General features: G+C 44.4%; 2 protein-coding genes across 7 annotated transcripts in view; one reads left to right on the forward strand and one right to left on the reverse strand.

Annotated features, from left to right (window-relative positions):
- Positions 1-9,464: 9,464 nt before the first annotated feature.
- Positions 9,465-19,128, reverse strand: part of LOC119184760 (tubulin gamma-1 chain) — a 30,496-nt gene continuing 20,832 nt past the window's right edge. For all 6 annotated transcript variants that reach the window (XM_075880354.1, XM_075880353.1, XM_075880355.1 and 3 more), the window contains 2 exons: positions 15,412-15,613; positions 9,465-14,105 (listed from right to left, as the gene is read on the reverse strand). In XM_075880354.1, coding sequence (XP_075736469.1) covers positions 14,080-14,105; positions 15,412-15,613 — 228 coding nt within the window. In that variant the 3' untranslated portion in view covers positions 9,465-14,079. The remainder of the gene's footprint in view (positions 14,106-15,411; positions 15,614-19,128) is intronic.
- Positions 11,920-13,115, forward strand: LOC119184761 (piggyBac transposable element-derived protein 3; the record flags this gene model as incomplete). The annotated part of the gene is given in 2 exon segments (XM_037434055.2): positions 11,920-12,304; positions 12,307-13,115. Coding segments are annotated over 2 exon segments (1,194 nt in total), but the record flags the coding sequence as incomplete, so codon positions are not given.

Raw genomic sequence — 19,128 nt, forward strand, 5'->3', positions numbered from 1 at the left:
AGTCATTGTCCTGCCGCCTTCGCACACGAATATGTCGAGGCAGAAAACTTCACAGCAACTAAAATGGCATTGACGCGACTAATAATTGACCAACAAAGACTAGGTAGTTGAGCTTTGACTTGAGGGCAGTTGCAATATGCGTGCCAATCTACGACATACTCATTTTCTGGAAATCACCAAAGCTGCACGTAATTCAGGATATTCATAATTGAACATCACGGTCAATATTGATCGAAAGTGACAGGACCCAGCGCGCAAGAAACGCGGTATCTCTGTTAAATAGGCCGTCTTATCTCTGTCACGTGTTAGCAAAACTAAATGTGACAAGAGAGTGACGAAATTTGAATCAAGGCGGGCTTGAGCAGAATCGGGTCAGGAAAATAGGCAGGCATTTCTAAATAGTATATAGACAGTTCATACTACGGGTGCTGTGTGTGTGATGCTTGTCTGCTTCTTTCTTAGACTATAAATAGGCGCGAAAAACTATATACATCTCACCTGTCTGAGAGAAGGTGCGCTGGAGCGGCTGCTCCTGAATAATGTTGCGCAGCGAAAGGAAACGTAGATATTGTGGCTTTCTCGCGCAAAGCTCGAATACAGCAGATAAGTACCAAGCACTGTACGCGCGTTTCCTAATCGGAGGGGGCGAAAGATCATTGCAGCCCTCCCCACGCACGCGTATCGCCTATATCACCCTACGCAAACGTCAGGCGATTCAGTGATTGATATGCGGGGTTTAACGTCCCAAAACCACCATATGATCATGAGAGACGCCGTAGTGGAGGGCTCCTGAAATTTTGACCACCTGATTGATTTGTGGGGTTTAACGTCCCAAAACCACCATTTGATTATGAGAGACGCCGTAGTGTAGGGCTCCGGAAATTTCGACCACCTGGGGTTCTTTAACGTGCACCCAAATCTGAGTACACGGGCCTACAACATTTCCGCCTCCATCGGAAATGCAGCCGCCGCAGCCGGGAATCGAAATTTTGACCACCTGGGGTTCTTTAACGTGCACCCAAATCTGAGCACACGGGCCTACAACATTTCCGCCTCCATCGGAAATGCAGCTGCCACAGCAGGGATTCGATCCCGCGACCTGCGGGTCAGGAGCCGAGTACCTTAGCCACCAGACCACCACGGTGGGGCGTAAGGAGATTCAATGACACAACTGAGATGACTTGCCGCGTTTCATGAGAATCGACACGGCCACGACGCGCCTTCATTTAAATTTTGGCACTTGCTTGCTTGTTACATAGCGGTCCTGTTCCCTGCTCGCGGGTAATGCGTGAGTGATCCGTTTCGATATGCTGAACGCACGAAGAATTGGCTTGCAATTGCAAGCACTTCTTTACGAGAATGTTAATTTGCTAGTAAAGCAATCTCATTACTTGCCTAAGTACCCCAAACACAATGGCGGTCTTGCCATGAAGGCAGCGGGTGACCGGTAAAATGGGCAATCGCAGAGAACTGTGGGATACGACGGCTTCCGGTTCGACGCACCACAAGGATTAGCAGGGGCTTGCGCGCATTTTTGTACAGCTCCGTTGAAAAAAAAAAAAAAAAAACCTCTGCGTGCAATGTCAGTGCTTTAGAAGTTGTTTTTTGTTGTTGTTGTTGCTAACCGTGACTGTGACGATGACAAGCTACGAAAGCCATGAATGACAAGAAAACTTCTTATCGCGCTAAAATGATCTGCAATGCTTTTATGCTGCTCGGGGGTACTGATCAGTTTGGCTAGCAGATCAATCGATGCAAAAAACAGTTTTTATTGTATGATACGTTACTGCTGATAAAAAAATCGCCATTTTAAAGATCTCGGGGGATGGGGATGACTGTAGCAGTGTGCTCAGAGTTCATTTCGGTATCGCTTCTTCGGCTGACATCGTCAGTCGCGGTCAGCATGAAGCGCAGCACTTATTGAGTACGTTGGGATATCTTTTTTTTTTCTAGCCTTCAGCGCACTCTAAGATGTGTTTCTTAGGCGAAGCCAGATGCTTATTTGAACGCTGATGTTGGTCAAGCTGCACGGCACGGCATCACATAAACAATCCAGTCAGACGTAGACGGCGCCGAATAATCGAAACCCTGCGCTATTTTAACGCACTTGTTCCTTTGAATGCCGTCCTGACACACAGTTTCACCAAGATAACGCAAATGGACTCGTCCAGCGCTTCGTGTGAACTTACTCTTGAGTGAAGAGTTTGCATTTTTTGTCATATATACGATTGCAATGGTCGGCGCTCATCTCGTATGACAAGTCGATTTCACCCGCGCGTTCCCATAATATATTCGCTAGGCGTTTGCGCTTCAATTTATTTCTCAATATAATATTCGCAGCAAATTCATGCGTAAGCTTCTTTTAGTGTGGAATACACACGTATCTGTGATAAAATGGTTTTCGAACACTGTGGCTTCAATGTTCCGTACTCAAAGGCGACCTGTCACTGTGGCTCTCTTCACAGCCTACCTCATTTTATTTCTTCGTTCCATGGGAATCGATACACGCCGTTTGCCTTTCACGCTCGAGTTGGAGCAGCTAACGGCTGAACAACTGACCATGCTTTATCGGGACGAAGATAAACGGGCGACCACGCGCGCGTATCCCGAATAATCGGAGGCTTGCGGCCGGTTCGCCGTCGCCTACTCTTCTCGAGCCTGTAGCAGACGGCGCATCCCACAATCCCTTGCTCTTTTACTGGTCACCTATTGCACTGGACTTCTCTATAAGTCCTTGATCAGTTGGCTGTATCTCCTCATTCACATGCTTAGCACAGAAACACTTCAGTTACTACAGGCAACAACAATAAAAGCTTCAATGAAATAACAAGTCACCTTAATAAAAGATCACACTGGCAGATCAAAATCAGCTGGCATCCAAAAAGCACACAATAGAGAAAGCATCACTTATTGGAAAAATAGTGCATACAAATGTGCAAATGGCCCGCACACCTTTGAAGGCCACATTCCTGTATGGTCGCTGATGTCGAGTTTGACTCGGTCACAGAAATGTAGAAGTAATACTGCGGTAATACTATATTGACATGCATTCAACGTTGCGACTACCGAATATTAAACGGGACGGCTCTCTGCTCTACCATAGTAGAGTACATCGTACTCTAAATCGTTAACAGCTTTTTCTGCACACATGACGAAGCTTTAGCATTAAAGGGCCACTCAACAGGCCCTATACCGAATTTTAGTTAGACAGTGGAAGTTGTTGGGTGTCCGATGAGGAACGTTTTGCCACAAAAATTTTTTGAATCGGTTCATTACGAGCGGAGAAAACATGTTTTTTTGAGGCGGTGCGAAACGAGGGTGAGAGCAGACAAGCTCGAAACCCTTGCCGCTCTTCCACGTAACTTTCGCAAGCCGAACCTCTTCTCACCCTCTCTGGCATCTGACCAAGAGGTGACGTTCGCATGACGTGCCCGAACAAGCCCAGCCCCCGTGCAAAAGCGGCGTGTTCACTCTCCTTTCTAGACGTCTCGTTCCGCCACGTCGCGTTTCCATTCCGGTGCTTCCTGACTGCTTCAAGGGCACCTTCGTGCTTCCTCCTGTGGGGGAGCGGCCGGATCGGGCGGTGCTGTTAAGCCTATTAACCTAATGTCTCTTTCCTCTCCCGGCCAGGCATATTCTGCCTGGTCGGCTTCCCTTCCTAACAGTGATTGGCCAATCGATCTATTTTTGCGCAGTGGTCTGAAGAGTGTTCCTGTGGCCCTGATTCCAACCAACGGCGAGTCTATTCGCATGAAAAATCCGAAACTAATTCAGGAAGAACTCCGGAAGATTTCCGATCATTACCAAATGATTACTGAGGTGCGTCAATTTGGGTGTGGAGGCATCCTGTGCTGCTCGCTGGACCAGGCCTGCATCACAGATCTTCTAAAATGCACAACGTTTGCCTCAAATCCCGTGAGCTGTTTCGTACCTGCCCATTTGGCCTGTGTGAAGAGACTTGTTAGAGGAGTGGACTTGAGCCGTACACCACCCGAAATACTTGAAATGTTTGCGGCCGCAGGAGCAGTCTCTGTATTTCGATGCTCGCGAAACGTTGAGAACACGAAGTACCCCACAGAATCAGTGATTGTGACTTTCGTCGGCACGGCTCGACCAACCGAAATTAAGGCATGGCCATTAATTTATCGTGTAGATTCACTATTCCCTCGTCCACTGCAGTGCAAAAAATGCTGGAGGTATGGGCATACCATCAAGGGATGTAGATCGGATGTGAGGTGTCGCACATGTACTGACCAACATAAACCCGGCGAATGTTCAACCCAAGAGGTGAGATGCTGTCTATGCAGAGGAAATCACGCGGCTGACAATGAAAGTTGCTCCATGAGGACATGTGAGTTGCAACTTCTAGAGATCATCGAACAACAACGATGCTCCCGGCGTGAGGCCCGATCTATTCTTTCTGAGCGCTCACGTGGCTATGCCTCCGTTGCCAACCGGGCAAACCAGATGCTTGAGTCATCGTTGCCTGATTTAATAACATCAACGGTGGAAAAGACCATGACGAAACTTATGGAATCTCTATTTGTGAGCCTAACGGAGTCATTGGCACAAATAGTGAGCACTCAGTTGAATCAAATATTGCAGGGAGGGAACCAACCTACCGTGCCCCCTTCACCAGTTAAGGTTACTGATATTCCATCGGAACCAGGCCCTTCAAAGTCAAAGCCAGACACGCCGAACACTGGCCGTAGAATAATTAAGCCTCTTGTACAGGACCTAGATTTGAGCTCGGACTCCAATTTTCATGTCTCACAACCAGAAAAAATGGACTCTGACTCAAAAAATATGAAACGACGTGCTTCTCCTGAGGCACAACGGTCCTCAATTAGTCCTAAATCAAGAAATAAGAGATATCAGAAGGAAAACCCATCAAAAAAAGATTTTTTAAAGGATAGCATCTTAGAGAAAGCAGTGAGTGCTGCTGGTATCTCTTCAAAATAGGGAATTTAAAAGTACTACAGTGGAATTGCCACTCCATTTTTTCAGCAGCTACAGACTTACTTCAACTTTGCGATAATTACTCCCCTGATATTGTTGCTTTACAAGAAACTTGGCTAGCAGAAAATAAGTATTTTAGGATTAAAAATTACCGCACATTTCGTCTAGACTACCCAACTTGAGGTGGATGTTTGGCAATATTTTTGAAGGTTTGGCAATTGGGAAAAGCACTTGTTCGCTTTCTGAGAACTAAGAAAGTTCTTCCGGTACAAAGAAATATAGAATCTGTAGTATCATCACCAGTTGAACTGAAGGCCCTTCTAGAAGACATAGCTCAGGGCCTAGAAAGTCGCTTTACGACACTTCTCTCATACCAAGCCCAGTCCCCCACAAGGGCTGAGGATTTTGAAGAGGTTACGCCTGCAGAATTAGCAAACGTAGTCAGAACACTACTCCATTCTGCTCCTAGTCCTGATGGCATGACGACATCGGTGATAAAATCTGTGCATAAAATATACCCACTTGGCCTACTCGAAATTATTAATCACTCACTTAGAAGCTTTTGGATGCCACCTGATTGGAGAACGAGAAAAGTGATTACATTATTAAAAAAGCAAGGCGCTGGGCTTACCTTAGATAATATCAGGCCCATTTCACTTACATCGAACCTAGTAAAACTAGTTGAAAGACTTTTATATAGACGTATGGATAGATGGATGTCAGAAAAACTGACACTGAGCCCATGTCAGATTGGATTCAGGCGTGGTTGCTCCATTTGGTGTGCGTACGTGGATCTCGAAAGCAGAATTCAACTAGCTCGATATCAGAAACAATACTCCGCTTTGGTAACCTCAGATATCATAAAAGCCTATGATAGCGTGGAGCACGTTAAACTGCTAGATTCACTTGAGGATTTAGGACTGCCTCAATACTTTGTGGCCTGGATCCATGTTTTCTTAGGTGATAGAGAATTTTACTGCTCGCAATCTGGTGTCAACTCTTCGGTATACAGGCAAACGAGAGGTATACCGCAAGGGTCAGTACTATCGCCCTTATTATTTAATGCTCTACTATGTTCCATTCCCATACAGCAAGATGTACAGGTCTATGTGTATGCCGATGATATTGCATTTTTTGCTGCGTCGGCGGACATTCACACACTGTACCTGTTTCTGCAGACATACATGAATAGTCTGGAAACGTGGCTGGAGGATATCAACCTATGCCTAATACAAACAAAAGTACAATCATAGTTTTCGCACAAAATGCCCCAGTGCGAATTTCACTAACGTACCGACAGGACGCCATACCTCAGGTCGAGTCAGTTAGGTACTTGGGGTAACCTACACCGAAACACTAAACTGGAGTCCCCACATAGAAAACATGGCCGCTAAAGGAGCACGTGCTGTAGGGATGCTGCGCAGGCTCAGTAATTATCGTGCCGGTTTGCGTAGAGACGTGCTCATTATGATATATTGCATGTACATTCGACTGATACTAGAATTCGTATGTGTTTTGTTTTCTGGCGCTCCGGCCTATAAAGTTCGACCACTGATTCTGCTAGAACGCGAATCTTTACGCTTATGCCTAGGGCCACCCAAATATGTTGCCAACAATATCCTATATGAAGAATCCCGCCTGCCTTCTCTTATGAAAAGATTACATATTCTAACAGTACGTACATTCCTTAAAATCTATGCATCACCTCAGCGGAGGGCACAGTATTTGTTCATTAACCAGCAGACCTCATTCTTCAACCACCAATGGCCTAAATTAAGGTGTCCTCAAGTAATATTGACTCAGAAACTTTTGGAGCCCTTAAGAGTTAACCTTTGGGAAACACTTGTGCTCAATACTGTAGATGCAATTAGGATAGAATTTGACGATATATATCCCAAGAATGCAAAAAATTTACCATATCAGTATATAAATGGCATTTTGGAAGATCATTTGGCCAATCTAGAAACATCCATTGTGATAGCGACTGACGCTTCGGTTTATGGAGAGAAGGCTGGTGTAGGAATCGTATCATCCTCTCTAGATTAGGCTTTCTCAACTAGATTACCCGACTTTACACCTATTTACCAAGCTGAACTAATGGCAATAGTCCTTGCATTGCGTAAAGTGCCGCAAGATCTATCAGCGGTGATTGTTCTAACAGACTGTCTCTCGGTCTGTACTGCCTTAAGCTCACCAACTTTTTCGCGTACCTTAGAAACGTTCTACTCGCTCATTCCTACACATGTGCGACTCGTCCGACTAGTTTGGGTACCAGGTCATAGAGGTTTAGCTCAGAATGAGCATGCAGATGCACTAGCTGTATCTTCCCTTGATTGTCCTGTTTTACCTATTTTGCCTACTTCGGAATATATCACAGCAGTGCGCTTTGAAAAATGCACAACGGCCAATAACTTTGAAAAATCCCCTTTGTTTCTATCAGACTTCACACAGCTAAAGTTCCTATGGAAGAACAAGTGGTGTTCATCAAGGAAGGAAGAAATAGTAATTACCAGGCTGCGTTGTCGAGTCCCCTCATTGAACTTTTACCTTCACAGGTCGGGTCTGGCACACTCGCCTTTGTGCCTTTATTGTAATGAGAGGGAATCTTTGGAGCACTTCTTTTTGTCATGCCGAAAATTGAAAACTCAAAGGGAAAATCTACTAGAAGAACCCCTACGAAAGTTGGGCTTAAACTTTACACTTCCGGTGATTCTTTTATTTGGCGCAGTCGCATTTGGATTCAGCCACAGGAGCGTTTTTACCGCTGTTACAAATTTCTCACGAGAATCTGAAAGAATGGAGTGCTAAAAATATGTAACTTCAGTGGATTTATGTATATATTGTTTTCTTTTTTGTATGTTTATGTTTTCTTTTCAAGGTTCCTTTTTATGGACATTTAAAACCTTTTTATTATTACCTATATTACCTAATTAATCCAACCCTCTCTTTCAAGAAGTGAATTAATTTAAAAAGCAAGGCACCGTCCGATTTATGGCCTATCCCCCTAGGTGGGTTGCGCCAAGGTGTTGAGGAACCAACCAACCAACCAACTGTGCACGCGAGTGGCGTTACTTTGTTGACCAGCGTTATTATGTGGTCTTCTGCCTGTTTCTGCGGGATTGTTTGGAAACGCTGGCTTAGGTGCGGTAGAGATGAGCACAATGAGTGCGCGAACGCGTAGGAGCGTTCCACGGCGGTCGTCTGCTCAATGCGCTGACCGCGGGAACCCGAACGCATGTGAAAGGCTGGTACATTATTAGCCTCGCATCTCATAGCATTTCACGGGAAAAAAATGTAAGAAAAACGTGCACAATTTTGTATTGTGTCTCATTATTTATTTCAAGTTTTATTCATCTCTTAAAGCAACAAATGCATAAACTACGCATGTTGTGCTAAATAATTTTTGCCATGTCACGTGGTATACTGTTGACGTCAGAGCAGAGTAGTCTACGTTGAGGACCAACGTGACTACAGTGCTGTACGTAGGGCCATTCCTACGCCCACGTCATTCCCTCATTCTCTACGCGTGTGCCGGTAGAAGGGAGGGCGAGCAGCTTTCATCTTAAAATTTTACCCATTTCCGCAGCGCATGGAGTTGCAAATTTTGGCAGACGTGATCATGAATGGCTCGTCTACGCATTGCGCTTGTCAGCTTAAAATTGTCAAACCTGGCGAGTAGCCCTTTAAGAACAACTACAAAGAGTGTAGCGTCACCAAGATTGTAGCGTGGTATTGAGGTTGCCACTATGCTGCGTATTTTGAGAGAATGCAATGCCTCACGACGCATTGCACGGCATCTTAAGTACGTGATGAATTACACGATGAATGCTTATCTTGCTAGCAGATGATATTTTAGCGAGCGTCTAACACCACAGGTTTAGCAGGAACAAGAGCCTTTACCATATTGTTTCAGCCAGTGGCAAAGAAAGTTAAAAGATATTGTGGACGTCTTGGTCTCAGTCCTAGGTCATGTATTTAACTGGTTCTAGTGTACTTACTAACAAGCAATAGCAGTAGTTCAATAAGGTGGCTGACATTTGGTGGAGTGCCAAGTTGAGAAAATAAATAACAAGTTCCCGGTCGAGCTTGCTTGCCCACCCTCCATGCAACCACTAAGGTGGCTGCATCGCAACAGCAGGCTTTCTATTGCAGCCAGAGCTTCAGAGCTGTGTTGGCCATTACAGCTTATTGCTATTTAACCCATTAGAAAAAATCGATTATGCAGAAAACGGTACTTGAAACAAAACACGCTCCTCATTGTAAAATGTAGGCTTTCTTTAAAATATGAAATGTTCTTACATATTGTAAAATCAACAAAACATGACATTGATTAAAAAACTAGATTCGGTTACCTGTGTACAAATGTGCCCAAGAACCAGTCTCTGCTGTAAGGGAATACGCGTTTGTAGCAGTGAATTTCGAGTATTGCTATCCTGCCACTCAATACACAAGTAGCCTGGCAGAGGTTGTCAATAGAATGAGCAAATCAAATGACACAAGTTGAATTTGTTTTCTGAGGGTTCATTCTATTCAAGAACATCAAACAACAACACAAGTCGCAAATGCACAGCAGTAAGTAGTATACAAAGATGATAAATTAAAAATTCACAGCTTTACAGATGGCTAATGCCACTCTACCTTGAAGGCACGAATGAGGAACATCAGTTTTTATGAGCAAGTAGGCATTAATCAAACACAAATTTATTCAGCCTGGATCACAAAAGCCCTGCACAGCTCCTTGACTTAAGTTTACACTAAGCTTGCCCCAGCTACAAAATTTGGTGTTGGTGAATAAATCAACACTACATTATTTAGCTTCTACACTTGGCTGATGCAGAAAAAAAAAAAACTCTCTGCAATAGTTCGCTCTCTTCTGAAATTACATTCTAGCCTAGGCTACACACACAAAAACAAAAAATAAGAAAGTTTTCTGCATAGACAAATGTTTAGAGCAGCTGTTACATAACTTCTTGAAGTCTACACTCCATTTAGGAGGGAGCAAAGCTACAGCTATGCGGGCTGTGTGGGCGAAGACACTATACGCGTACTGTCTCAAAATGCAATATACACCAAAAATTCTGTACACAGTCGTAATTGTGCGCCAAAAATTATGGATTGTGCGTCGCTGAGACTGGCAAGTTGTCTATTCACACAAAGAACAAAAGTGCCATTGATGGCTTTCTAATTGTGGAGCAGACATAGACACAATCACTAGCCTGAAAATCTTCAAACTCAGAACAGTGCAACACGTGTACATGTCTACACCTAAACAGGTGTTCACAAAATCAATGCAATACGCACTTTTTGAAAACAATGCATTCGAGGCAGCGTCTTCTTCGGTAATGTGAAGAGATTGTGTGGACACGTTTATGCGTTTACCTTAAATATGTTCTAAAACAGCTGCCTATTACTGCTCTGCAAGCATTCATGCAAGCCATCATCAAAATCATAAAAAAAAAATGTCCATGATTGTATAACACAGAATGAGGTATATAGAACCTCGCTGCTCAGGACAAAAACACTTCAAGAACTTTGAATACTGGTCGTTTCACTCTTATATAAAAATATTCTGTTGGTTTTAGTGTAAGCATAGCCAGGAGTGACAACAACAATCGTCCTACAATAGAAAACTTTGTGCACTACAAGCAAGAGGCCCCAAAGAAGTACAATAAGTATTGGCGATGCTCACAATTTTAATCAGCAAAAAAAAATTATTTACTGTTAATACAGACAGTGATTGCATGGGGTATAACTAAAAAATGTGCAAAATTTAGGCCATGAACATAATGTGCAGCAAAATGCATGCTTCATGTACTATATACATCTAAAGCATAAAGTTAAGTATGGCAACAACCACAGCGCACGATCAGCAGAATGACCTGATAAGGTCAACTCCACCCTGATATGTGGGGTCTAAGGCCCCAAAACCACCATATGATTATGAGAGATGCCGTAGTAGAGAGCTCCGGTAATTTCGACCACCTGAGGTTCCTTAACGTGCACCCAAATCTGAGCACACGGGCCTACAGCACTTTCGCCTCCACCGAAAATGCAGCCGAGATTCAATCCCCGTGAACTACGAGTCAGCAGCCGAGTGTCTTAGCCACTAGACTACTGTGCCGGGGCGATCTCAACTACACTCAAACACACTAAAAAAAAAAAAAAAAAAAAAAAAAAAAAAAAAAAAAAAAAAAAAAAAAAGAAACAAAAAAGAGAGAAAAGTTTTAGAAAAAAAAAAAATGCATCTATACTACAGCACTCTATAAATGCAAGTTTGAGTTTAACCCTTTCAGACGCTATGTACACAATTGTGTACCTTTGATTTTTACGGTTTTACGAGAAAACAATGGAAAAATGAAGGTTTTCGATAACTTTGGTCGATTTGTGTGTCCCTCATCTAGCAACACTGAAGTTTTTAGGGCCATCTGCCGGATAATAAAGGAATTACGACCATAAACAAACAACATGACCGCGCACGCGACGGCTTCCGTAGGAGAGCTCCTTGGATGATTTCTCCTGCTTTTATTAAAGGTCATGTGGCTCTAAAAAATATGGTAACCGTGTCTTATACACGAACATGTGCGTATCTGCAAATACTCAGCGTTACGGAAAAGACTGCATTGCCAGCGGAGCATTTAGTGCATGGTCACAATTGTGTACGAAGCGTGATAGTGGAAGAAAAGAGGGCCACACGACAATTGCTGTCTAACCGCGTACGGCACTGCTATTTTTCAGATTTTATCGGCTTGCCTTGTGCGACTTTTTACAAAGCAAAGTCGCATCATGCAACCAAAGAAACAGCCGACAGACTACTAGAGAAGATTGCTTCCAGGAATGTGTCTGATATCGGTGAAAGTGACGATGAAGACGACATTCCACAGGAAGATGTTCCGCAGGAAAATTGTGAAACGCAGAGTTCCAATAAAGGCAAAGACGGGGGCGACAGGTCTCCATTGAAAAAAAATACGTGTTGAAGACAACGTACCGAAGAACTTTCAGTGGAAAAAGAAAGTTTACGCACCCCCATTAGACATCGACTTCCGCGGTCACAACGAGTGCCCACCGGAGGCGGATGAAACTTGTACGCCATACACGTACTTTTCAAGGTACGTGCCCGAGTCCATTTTCAGAGTAATAGCAGAAAACATGAATCAATATAGTGTGAAAACAACTCTGCATAATGTGAATACCACAGCGACTGAAATGAGACAGCTGTTCGGTATGCATATCCTGATGAGCGTCGTTCACTTACCTCGGGTAAGGCTGTATTGGAACCCAATGAAGAAGGTTCCTCTCATCAGCGAAACTATGATGGAGAAGCGCTTTTTCAAGCTTCAAAATAATCTTTGAACATTGTTCCAGAAGATTCTGGATTTGACAGTGGAGATCGCCTGTGGAAAGTTGGTCCATTTCTGGAGCTCATACGAAAGCGATGCTTGGAGCAGGCTCTTGAACAGGAATGCTCAGTCGACGAGCAAATGATCCCTTTTAAAGGCCAGCTTTCCATAAAGCAGTATGTGAAAGGCAAGCCATCTCCCTGGGGCATAAAAGTGGTTGCTCTGTGTGGTAGCAGTGGTTTACTCCACGACTTTGCAATATACCAGGGGGAAAACACGATTCCCGTCGACCTGAAGAAAGAATACGGTCTTTATTCTGGTGTTGTCTTGCATCTATCTAAAAGAATTTCTTATGGATGCAATTACCAACTTTACTTTGATAACTACTTTACATCAGTGCCTCTCCTTCGCCAGCTACGAGAGCACAGAATTTTGGCAGCTGGAACTGTGCGAAAAAACAGGCTGGGAAAGTGCCCTCTTGAATCCAAAAAGGTGATCAACAAAAAGCCGCGGGGATACTCTGCTGAATATGTCACAAGTGATGATGTTGTAGTGATCTGGAAAGACAACAATGATGTGTCGGTCGCGTCCAACTTTGTTGGCATTGGTAATGAAGAGGATGTCCGGAGGTGGGACAAAACTAAGCGTGAACACATATTAGTGAAGCAGCCGGAGGTGATCGCCAAGTACAATCAAAGTATGGGAGGCGTGGACAAGATGGACTTTCTCTTGAGCTTGTACCGCACCAAGATCAGGTCAAAGAAATGGACGCTGAGGGCGATATTCCATTTTGTAGACCTAGCTGTCTGTAATACTTGAATGGAGTATTTGCGTGAGAATGCATACACACGGCGATCAAAGCTGCTTGATCTTCTGCACTTCCGTCTGCAAATCGCTGAGGCTCTCATTAGCAGCGTACCAAACACAAAGCGTGGAAGGCCTTCCTACGAAGTCGAACCGGCGAATGTTCCTGAGGAGAGGAAAGCCCGCATCCGACGGCCTTGCTCGGATGCACGCTACGATGGAACGGATCATTGGCCAGAAGTTCGGGACCAAACGCTTCCTTCTAGATGCAAGTATGAAGGTTGCAAAGGAAGATCAAAAGTTTTTTGCAAGAAATGTGAAGTGCCGCTCTGCATGACCAAGGATCGTAACTGCTACTACAAATTTCACACTTGAAAGACTTTTTCCTGTTTCTTGAACTCTATGACGCTATGTACACAATTGTGTACATGACCAAGAATTATAACTGCTACTACAAATTTCACACTTGAAAGACTTTTTCCTGTTTCTTGAACTCTATGACGCTATGTACACAATTGTGTACATGACTGTAAAAAATAAACTGCGCTGGTACTTTTTTCGGAAGCCTGTCAGTTCATTTTATTTGGTCAATTATAGAGAGTTGAAACACAAAAAAATTTTTTTAGATGGAAATAGGGAGTGGCGTCTGCAAGGGTTATACACTCCAAAATTATGTACATTACGTTTGATGCACGTCAGTTTCGTCAAACAGCATCCATGTTAGGTAGTTTTGGCACATTTATTAACAAATGTTTTTCTTTTATTTGAGAGTTCTGGTGATGACTACACTAACAGGCTATTTTGCTTCCAACTTAATTTACAACACCGTCAACAGCAACGCACGTACATGGACACGCGTGTACGGTATGTTAGTATATAGTTCACAAACTAGTACATACCACCATAATGCCATTTACTAGAAAAAAAGAAAACCGCACGACAAGTTGCAGGGCTGGACAAAATCATAAGCAGCTGAAGCCTACTTCACTTCGCTGCCAATGTCAACTGGAAAAAGAGAAAGGAATGGAAGACACGTGAGGATAATGTAATAGCTCTAACTAGCAATGTTTTAGAATATATAAATTTCCAGACAAAAGCAACATCACATCTATGACCATGGTACGTAGATACTCAAGTATTCACTTGTCACACAAAACAAAAAAACTTGGACACTAAGCTTTTCATTTATAACATCCTCTGATTAAGTGATCAGTTATTCTACTGAGGCCTTCCGATTTGGAGCAATTTTAGGAGCAGAAATATTTTCATTTTGAGGCACTTCGGATCAGCAAAGCTTTCCACTTTGGAGCACTTTGGGGAAGGCGATTTTGAATCTGGGAGCAGTCTGAAGCAGCTAGCTTCCCATCCTGGTGTACACTGAAGAAGCAAGTTGCATTTACATTCAAAATTTGAATAATTATTTCGATGCCCCTGTGAAGAGCTAGAAATATTTCGAATGATTACAAATCTCAAGGAGCCAATCATCTTAGGAGCGCTCTCTATTTCACGGGAAATGATGCCGATGTAATGGCGTTGTGCTCTTGAGCATTCTGGAACAACTTATTCAGCGATTATTTTCGTACCAAATAAACGGAATACTGGTTCAATAAAACTGTACTTTATGAAATAATATTCCAAGTACACGTATGTGATTATCAGCAGAAATTGTAGACAAACGCTGCGACGTACATTGCAAGAGACTCGCATTGTCCCAGCTTCATTCCCCTGAGATGACTCCAAGGAGAAAGAAGTTCTTTTTCACTATCGATTATATTGCTAGGCATAACATAATGCCACTTAGCTAGCTTCATAAAGCCAACCTCCCCCGACACTCTCATCTCTCTGTGCTTTTCTGTACGACTCTGTATACTATTTCTGTACGACTTTGAATACCTTCCTGTACAACTCTGAATACTATTTGAAAACAGCATTAGTATCTCAGTACAGTTGAAAATGCACCAGAGTTCCCCTTTAACACTTTGGAGTCTTAAAACTAAAGAAATCAGCTCGTGCAAAGAGAATTTACTTACCAATTTAGAAATCCCCTATAATGCAATAAAAAAAGAAACGTGAGCAAGAATCAACCACGAAAGAATTAGTTGAGCAGTGCCTGACCACTAGCCGCTGCAGTCGTGTTGCACTGCCACGAGGGGCACGACAGCAAACACAGCTATGGTGAGGTTATAATTATATTTTTTCAACACAAAACATTTTTTTAAGAAGGGAAAGGTAGTGACTTAAAGGTAATCTATTACTTTTTTTTTTACAGACTGCTCAGATTGGAAAAAAGTCTTCTATAAACTATGCAGACCTGTTGGTTTCCGAGTAGTTTTCCACGAGAAGTAGTCCGGTTTCGTAGCAGCCACATATTCGTCGATGAGTTCTTGTACAACATCACGCGAGTTGTCCAGCTCCTCCAGGTTGTCCTTGAACATAGGCTCCTTGCGGAACTGCTCCAGGAAGGCCTCTCGCTTGCGCAGCTTGTCAAACTGCTGCAACGTGCGCTGGAACAGCTGGATGGAGCAGAGGTTCATCAAGGGTAAGGTTTGACACACAGACGCACAAAAAGAAAGCCAGTGGTTCCAAAAAGCAAGAAAAGATCTCTCTGAAGGATATAGCGAACCTTCATCAGAAAGACGTTAAGTGGTTAGAATGGTTTTGGAAGAGAAAAAATAATTAGCTACCGTAATTACTCAAATCTAACGCGTACCTTCTTTACGGTTAAGCGAGTTCATAAATCGCATGCGCGTTAGAATCGAGTACGAAACAAAAAAAAGTGAATACGGTCATTCTATTGCCATCGACACTTAAAAAATGGCGACCCCTTATGTGCGTCGGCATGGCCCACGCCTTCTCTAGGAAGATGCCTGCCGCATGAGAAAAAAAACAGTTGCCACACCCTTTCCCTCCTTCATTTTGAAAATGTTCTTGGTCGCTAGCGTCACCTGTGGCGGACGGTGCAACAATGCAATACTTTGCTTAGCTTCCAAAACAGTGGTGCACAGTTGCAGGTCTCGCACAACTCTCGACTTACACACCTCTATGGGCCGCAGATGAAAAACGCTTACCTTGTATCGCCCGTCGTCGTGATGATAGTGTTGGTCGCGAGCGGCACCGCGCGGAGATTGTTTAAAACTGAAGGCAGGCCAACTCTGTTGGGAGCGCGAGCCATTCCTCGTGCATCTTTCTAGAGGAGGCGTTGGCATGGCGCGTCGGCCATTTCTGCCAATGTGTTTACCATGTGCGGCACTTCATACGTGTGCTGAGGAGTTCGTTGTATCGTACCGCATTTACATCGACGGCATGGAAGGGCCGACTTCGAAGACTCGACGAGTGCACCACGATGCTGCTTTTAAAAGAAAAGTAATCGTGTGTGCAGAAACGGAAGAAAATCGGGCCGCATTGCGGTCGTTCGGAGTTCCTGAAACGTGCATGCGGGACTGGCGGAAACAGAAGCAGAAGATTGTCGACTGCAAAGCTTAACGTAAAGGCTTCAGTGGACCGCAGCAGGGTCGGTTTCCGAAAATTGAAGAGCTGCTCACCGAGTATGTGCTTGAACAGCGAGCGGCACAGCGGCCCGTGACGACAGAACTGCTCCAAGTGCGGGCTATGCAGTTAGCCTTGAAAAAAGGGCTAACGCGGAGCCAGTTCAAAGCGAGCAGGTGCTGGCTAAGTAACTTTATGAAAAGGAAAGTATTTTCCCTCCGAAGACGAACGGGCATATGCCAAAAGTTGCCGGAGGAGTACGAAGAAAAACTTCTCAGTTTTCAGAGGTTCGTTCTCAACTTGCGGCACAACAATGGCTACCTGCTTGGGCAAATCGGGAATGCCGATCAGACGCTTCTGTACTTCGACTAGCCTGGCACTACAACCGTCGAGAAGAAGAGGGCAAAACAAGTTCACGTGCTGACATCGGGCCACGAAAAAACTAGGGTGACGGCAATGCTCTCTTGCACGTCAGATGGGCACAAGCTTCCCCGCTACGTGATATTTAAGCGGAAAACGCTCCCGAAAGGAGTCGTTTTCCCGAGTGGTGTGATCGTGCGAGCCAACGAGAAAGGTTGGATGACGACGGACCTGGTCGCCGATTGGATCCATCACGTCTGGCAGAAGCGGCCTGGCGCCAGTTTGGGCCTGCGAGCGATGCTCGTGCTCGACGCGTTCAGGTGCCATCTCGACCAGCAGATCAAGAACAAGCCCGCTGCGTGCAATACTGACCTTGTAGTCATACCTGGCGGCATGACGTCACAACTTCAACCGCTGGATGTCTGCCTGAACAAGCCGTTGAAGAACAAGATGCGGGCGCTTTACACCGACTGGCTGATCAATAAACGACGTGATTTCACGCCAGGCAACAAGATGAAGCGCGCCTCTCTGCAAGACTTCGCTGCGTGGGTGAAGGACGTGTGGTGTGCAATACCATCAGCCATGGTGATCAAGGCATTCAAGAAATGTGGCATCTCGAATGCCATGGATGGTACCGAGGATGAGATGCTTTGGGCTGTTGACAGTGATAAGGAGTTGTCCGACAGCGACGAGGACTGACCTATTATGCGACTCGTAACGCCGCCGTAGTGGTCACAGTTTTAGCTACAGGGCTGGCTGTTTGACTGTGTTTTATCTTTTGAAACTTCAGTGCATTAAAACCCAAATACTTGTTCTCAATGCGCAAAAGTTGACTCCTACGGACTATTTTTTTCTCTCCCGTTGCGGAAAATGGGTGCACGTTACAATCCATGTCCTACTTTTTTTTTTTTTTCGTCGCGGAAATTGGGTGCGCGTTACAATCGAGGGCGCAGTAGAATCGAGTAAATACGGTACATCGACATATGTAAGGGGAAGTAAGGGAAAGAACCCTTTTTAAAATGATTCCCACATTCATAAAAACAAGACACAAGAGTTAAATTTCCTTCTTGACTTTTAATTTATTCATTGGTGCACCCAATTCTATAAAGGCTGAAAAAGCTCTCTTAATGCTCATATCTGCAACCAAAATGCATAATGCATAGAATCTAGGAGAAAGACACTGCAATTTGCCCTGTCATTTAGCGTTATATTCCTAAGTCATGCGTTTCACAACAAAGTATGATTAATTAGTATAACAATAGAATTTTGAACTTGTTTACCAGCAAATGAGTCAGGCTACAAAGCTTAGTGACAGGCAGCTAAGGTGTTTGTGACCCCAAACATTGCATGCCGCATACTGCAAGTGCAAGTAACATGTGATATGATGTAGAGTTATGCTCACGTGTTGCAACAGTAATTTCCCCTCCAAAGCGGCATTGACTGAGCTCCCAGCTCTTCTGCATTTATCGTTTCCATGTTGGAACCGGCATTTTCTTGAGCCAATACATTTGTGACAGCAGTGGAGTCTGAAAGGTAGTTTTGCCACAGTACGAAAGAGTAATGACGAGAAGCATATAGAGAAATCTGAAGGGGCTACTTCCAAGCGCATGTCGGCTGTATTTGAAAAGTTACGCCATAGCGGAGCTTGAAAGGCAGCTTTGCGGAAACATGGGCGCGTCGCGAAATCATCATCATCATCAGCCTGACTACGTCCACTGCAGGACAAAGGCGTCTCCCATGTTCCGCCAGTTAACTCGGTCCTGTGCCTTCTGTTGCCAACTTATACCCGCTAACTTCATGATCTCATCTGACCACCTGACCTTCTGTCTCCTCCTAACCCACTTGCCTTCTCTGGGAATACAGCTAGTTACCCTTATTTACCAGCGGTTATCCTGTATTTTTGAGTGTTCTCTAGATGGACGCACGGCCAGACAGACTGACAGACAGACGGACAGGTAGACGGATGCGTAAAGCGGCTATGTGCCACAGGGTACGCGAGATGGTGGCACTTTGAGTGTTCTCGAGATGGACACACGGACGGACGCATGGACGGACAGAAAGACAGACAGACTAGCAAACGGACGGACGCGTAGACGGATGCGTAAAGCGGCTATGTGCCACAGGGTATGCGAGATGGCGGTACTTTGAGTGTTCTTAAGATTAGCGCACAGACGGACAGACA

Source organism: Rhipicephalus microplus, chromosome X (assembly GCF_043290135.1).
Source record: "Rhipicephalus microplus isolate Deutch F79 chromosome X, USDA_Rmic, whole genome shotgun sequence".
NCBI lineage: Eukaryota > Metazoa > Arthropoda > Arachnida > Ixodida > Ixodidae > Rhipicephalus > Rhipicephalus microplus.